This window comes from Agrilus planipennis, unplaced genomic scaffold (genome assembly GCF_000699045.2).
Source record: "Agrilus planipennis isolate EAB-ADULT unplaced genomic scaffold, Apla_2.0 scaffold367, whole genome shotgun sequence".
Taxonomy (NCBI): Eukaryota; Metazoa; Arthropoda; class Insecta; order Coleoptera; family Buprestidae; genus Agrilus; species Agrilus planipennis.
Window position 1 is genome coordinate 42,630 of NW_020439066.1, and position 6,010 is coordinate 48,639.

Here is a 6,010-nt window from a genome sequence, read left to right on the forward strand (position 1 = left end):
TATATATTACTGTTATGAATTAGGATCGATGAAATCGGCAAAAACCTCGAGAACATTCCAAAACAATGCAAACAGGTGATGTTTCAGTAATCATTACAAAGTATTTTTACCTTTTCAGAGTCCCCATCGTAGGTGATGTCATTATGATCGATATTTCCAATCAGTACGCTACTGTTCTTGGGTTCGCCCCTTATTGCAGCGACCAAGGAAACCTATAAAGAAAATAAGCAATTAAACATTAAAAATTATAATTTTTTTGAATTGATGTAGCATTATGCCCTTTTAAAAACAACATTAACTTTCATTTTACAAAATTCTTTCTTGGGACCACAATGATTATTTCACCGCACGGTGTTTTCCTATACTTCGTTTACTTTCTGTAGCGATGTGACCTTCAGTTTGACCGGCGCCAAGTAGAGAAGAATAGCACTAGGCCAGAAAAGGAAGGAGACAACTCTCGGTCAAACTCTTAACCGGTGAGGAGCGTATAATCCGTACAGTACTGCACGGAAAAATTGACCATTTTATTCACTACAATTGCAATGCTCAAATGTGCTGTTATTGGTACCATTTACTACTCAAAACATAAACGAGATGTTTATTTATATTTGAAGACATATTAAAGGCTTTAACGTTAATTTTCGACTCGCACGACTAATCATGATTGAACAAAACTTTTGGCAAGTACTGTATGAAAAAGTATTTTTAATGAACAAGAGTCGAGAGTATAATGAGCTTTCTTCTCCCTACCTACATCGCTAGAGAAAGTAAATGAAGTATACTTCTCTGCAGATTTAAAATCTCCAAAATGACACTGAATTAACAAATCTCACTTTCGCAGTTATTGGAAATTGTGAACCACAATGGGGGGCTTCTAAGAAGTAGTTTAAATGATAATTTTTGTTGTTTCATTAGTTCGTATATTTTCCTTTATAATATGCCTACTAAGTACTAATAATCTAAATTAACTCTGACAAACGCTGATTCGAACTCTTATTTCGACTTAGCCTTTAGTACTGAAGCTAATTTACATACATATGTCATGTTTGCTGGACTTTACTTGACATTTGTGTAACCGCAATTAACAGCGTTTAAATGTTTGCTCATATATGACATAGTGGAATGTCGGACTGTCTATTTGACATGCAAGACCCTTTCACAATTAACGTATACAAAGCCTGTGCGTTACGGCAGGATTCATTTCGGTCATCTGCATAACAAAAAGCTCGACGTTAACGCCAAATGTTATTACTTCTACGACAAAGAGATACAAGGAAAACAGTGTCATTGATACCGCAAATATTAGAAGTAAATTAGCACCGTAGTAACTACATTTTGTTCGAATTATATCGTTCATACGTATTGATTCCGGAAGATTCCAGAAAATCCGGTTCACTATAGAACATTCTAGCTGTGATCAATCGTAGACATTCGAGAACATTACACTTTGGATCACCTTAGAAATATTAAAAAATACCCTAACTTAGTTTCAAAATTCAGCTTCATAGCTTAAGCATAATGATCCTCCAAACATTCCGAAACATTCTAAAAATTCTTCTGGTTCAACTCACTCTAGAACATTCTACTTGAAGACAATCCTAGATATTCAGAACACTATATCTTCAGACTACACTATAGAAACATTAAAGAATATTCTAGTGTATTCTCACTTATCTGCACTCGTGTTTGGTGGCATGTGGTCGACCCGCAAACCCACACACCCACCAACCTGAAGAAATTTCGAAGACAACAGGAGATTTCAAACATCTTTTGGTCCTAACAGAAAATATCCAAAACTTTCTCGGTTCTTCCGGTCTAGCTCTCTCTAGAACATTCTACTTCAGCACAATCTTAGATATTCGAGAACATTCTATCTTTGGACCACCTTAGAAACATTAAACAATATTCTACTGCATTCTCACTTATCTGCATTGGTGTTTGATGGCATGTGGTCTACCCGCAAACCCATTCACCCACCAACTTGGAGAAATTTGGAACATAACAGAAATTTCAAAAATAGTTTAGGACACTTTGGTCTTAACAGAAAATACCCTTCAACATTCCAAAACATTCTCGGTTCTTCCGGTCTAGCTCACTCTAGAACATTCTACTTGAAAACAATCATGGATATTCGAGAACATTCTATCAGTTGGCTACTTTAGGAATATTAAAGAATATTCTAGAACATTCTTCATACATTTAAAACTTTTTCGTCTGGAGTGGTGGTATTCAGCTAGAGAACACTATAGTAATAAGATTTTCTTGACGATAAGATCAAGAAGATTCAATGCACCAACTTGATGCAGTAGAAAAATAGATTTCTCATAGGGTTAGAAAGATGTAGCAGTAAATTGTTGTTGCTGAAGCTGTTGGCAGCCAACGGTATTATATATAGTACATAGTAGCACTAGCGTTTTATATACATAAGTAAGTAATAATAATGGAGCGCATCACAGTCATACCAATGAGATCTGCTGGACAAACAGTCGCCATGCACTTCACGGTTGCTGGCACACGATCGCATTCGAAAATTTATATCCTTATACCCTCTGCGGAACTTATCCTCTTGCCAGTAAATTTTACGAACTTTCCTGTTTAATTTTGGCCGAACAGTGTTACATATGCTTCTCTATGCAGCAGAGATGCACTGCTAAACTGAAGTAAACGCGAACTTAAACAAGAATTGAAGTTATTTAAATAAAAATGAAGTCGTAACAGATGTTTCTACATAATGAGTTTCCACGTTACAACGGGTACAATTTANGGCAGCTTAGCATTAGTAGCGTAGATTGTACACCTAAAGCTTGGTTTCCACCGCAGAAACATTAAGAAACTGTTTCTCACTTGATTATTCTCCTTGTCTCCACTGAATCAACTAAAATTGTCGGTAATCGTTTATACTGACGCTGAATATGGAAAACTAATTTGCATTTTGTCCTTTGCTTCGAAAAGAACCGACTCATAATGAAACTATGAAGGACGATGAATAAGAAAGAAATGTCATTTTTTTAAACAGAATAAGTTTAGACTTTCTTCAACGAAAACCAGAATTGCTTACTTAAGGTGAACCACGAGTAAAACATATATTTCAACATTTTTAATTCCAATCACGTTTTCCGTTCAACTTTCGAGTGAAACGAGACGCTTCTGTACTTTGAAACATCTGCTCCTCGCTTCAAACAAAATTTTTGCTGAATCGTTCTTAATTTGCGGCAATTGAATGAATTTATCCCATTTCTGTATAGATAAAATGTTCATGCAAGGATTATATTTAATATCTAAGTTTGGACAAATTCGTCACAATCTGCTCTTTCTTGGATTTCCTTCCTTTCCCTTTTTTAAAGCCAGTTGAGATTAAGGTTTTATATAGTGCTAACGTCATGAGCCTTAATCCTGTTCTTTTGAACTGATACACAAATGCAACTTTAGTTTCTTCATTAAGATGAAATATTACAAAAAACTTCACTAATGTTGCTTTCTGATGTTTTAAAAGCTATCTAGTGTTTCGGGTAGAGATTTTAATTTCAAAATTCTACAAAGCAAAATCGTAAAGAGATATCAATCAAATGTCCTTTAAGCTATTCCATAGTACTATAGTACTACTGTTCCTACAAAAAGGCAGTTGACAACACAGGTGGAATGTAACGATGAAGAAATGACAGACAGTAGATGCTAAATTGAAAAAGCGACTGCGGTGGACAACACAGCGTGATCAAAGCAAAGCATTTCTTTGTGATAAAATCGTGAAGATATGTATATATATACACAGTTAGTTCGGTAATACCGAAAACACAATTCAATCCCTTTTCTGGAGCTGGAGAAATACTAACTAAAGTGTTTATTTCAATGAGAGTACTAACAGCAACCACACAACGAGCTTTTTAGTCAGCATTTTGTAGAATTGTGATTTTAATTGGTTCTCATCAGCACGCCACAGACGATTCTGATAGAATACCGATCAACTCAAGTAAGTTGACATCGTTTAATAAGTGTAACTATAAGCAGTTTAATAAGCGCCATGCGACAGTTTCCTGGGAAAGAGACAGAAAACAATGAAAAATACAAAATAACTATTTCATAGAAAGTCATAACTTAAACTAAAAGTGATACAAAGTCATCGAACTTTAGTAATTTAATGCTATAAAAACGAGGGAGGATTTTCAATCAAATTTTATAAAAATATTTCTAATTAATTATTTTTACGTAATATTTATGTGATTTATTCGAGAATAGCACTGAGTTTCACTTAAAAAGGTTATTTGCATGAGAGAAAACGTTTTCTAGTTTGCCTAGCAGTTACGTTATTAGTGTAAAATTTGTTGTATGTTGGGTTGCCTAAGTATTACATTGTAAATTGTAGTTTAATTGTAAAAAAATATAAGTTAGCATCCCTAATTGCGTATATAACGAAAGAAATACAATTTAAAGATGAAAATTCATCAATCTACTTCACTGAAGTCTGAATACAGCTCAATTATAGTCTTTATTTTAAATTGTCCCGGCGCCTCCACCAAAATTTTCATTAAAATTTTTTTTACTCATAAATAATTAAAAAAATTGGTTTTTTTATGTTGCAATGAGATTACTAAGGACTCTACAATTGCCTAGACATGCAACGCCTTTACAAAGAGTCAAATATTATACTGAGTACTCATTTTATTTTAATTTTGAAATATTTATAGAAAATTTAAGTTCATGCTTCTTACAGACAAGCATTTCGCGAAAATCGTGGATACATGTATGGTGATGAGTGGTGTCAAATGAAAATTACGCCTGTTTATATGTGTCGCAAACTAAAAAAAATAATTGTAGCAAGAATGTTTTGAGTAAAATTATCGAGTAATCCTTTTTGAAATAGATTCATAATATTGGCTTTTACTGTTAAGTAAACTATCAAAAAACAAAACAAAAATTACAGTAAAATATGATACTCAAGCATTCAAACAATAAGATAATATGCCTAGGTCGACCATCGTGATAGCAACTAAGTTTATTAGGAACTGTATTAGAACTCCATTGACTGAACACGACTTTCCATCTAGACAATGCAGAGGTGTCGATATGAGCTACCAGCCTGGAAATTCGTATCTGATAGTTTCGAATTCTGAACACTGATATATTAACCCATACAATAATGGCTTCTATCTGATGAACGTAAAGGGAATGATTTTGATAGTTTTCTTTGATTAACAGTAAAGTCCAACGTTAAGTCAACGATTGCAGATTTGGTATTTGTGAAAGAAATGAGATTGAAGAATCATTTTTTACATAACTCATAACTAAAACAGTAAGAAATCACGTATAAAAGACAAATGCTGTTTGTGGCTGGGAAACCTGAGCGAAAATAAATAACTCTCCGCTTTTTAAGTTTCCCACTTGATGGTTATGGCAATGAGTTACATCGGGAAAAAAGCGCGTCTTCGCTGTGTCGACACTTAGCTTAAGTGAGAAGAAAGAAAAATACTTGACAGTTATAACCGGAACATTTTCTGACGCGATATGCGAACTTTTTTACAAACTCCAGAGGAGCGGTGCTAAGGAGCGTAATAAATCAGAGAGATCTGCAGCTTCACATCGGTTGGGCCAAACGAAATAATCTGTAACGACGACCGACTTGGAGTGCTTTTACTTTGGCCAAATTACAAGAGCGGAATTATTATTTTTTTAACTTCCACTGTTTGGCAAATTGAGGGATTTTATATTCGCATTAACGATAACGATCCTTCTCGACAGTAAGCAAGGATTTTTTTGGAGAGCGTTAAACTCAAATTACCCTTGAAGGCTCACCAGAAAATGATTACATTTTTTTAAATTTTTTTTTTAATATACTACTGTTATGAATTAGAATCGATGAAATCGTCAAAAACCTCGAGAATATTCCAAAACAATGCAAATAGGTGATATTTCACTAATCATTACAAAGTATTTTTACCTTTTCAGAATCCCCATCGTAAGTGATGTCATTATGATCGATATTTCCAATCAGTACGCTGCTGTTCTTGGGTTCGCC

At 34.2% G+C, this 6,010-nt stretch overlaps 1 protein-coding gene across 7 annotated transcripts in view; it reads right to left on the reverse strand.

Moving 5' to 3' along the window:
• Nucleotides 1–6,010, reverse strand: part of LOC108742754 (protein madd-4) — a 112,171-nt gene that overhangs the window by 34,730 nt on the left and 71,431 nt on the right. For all 7 annotated transcript variants that reach the window (XM_025977105.1, XM_025977109.1, XM_025977108.1 and 4 more), the window contains one exon: nucleotides 111–212. In XM_025977105.1, coding sequence (XP_025832890.1) covers nucleotides 111–212 — 102 coding nt within the window. The remainder of the gene's footprint in view (nucleotides 1–110; nucleotides 213–6,010) is intronic.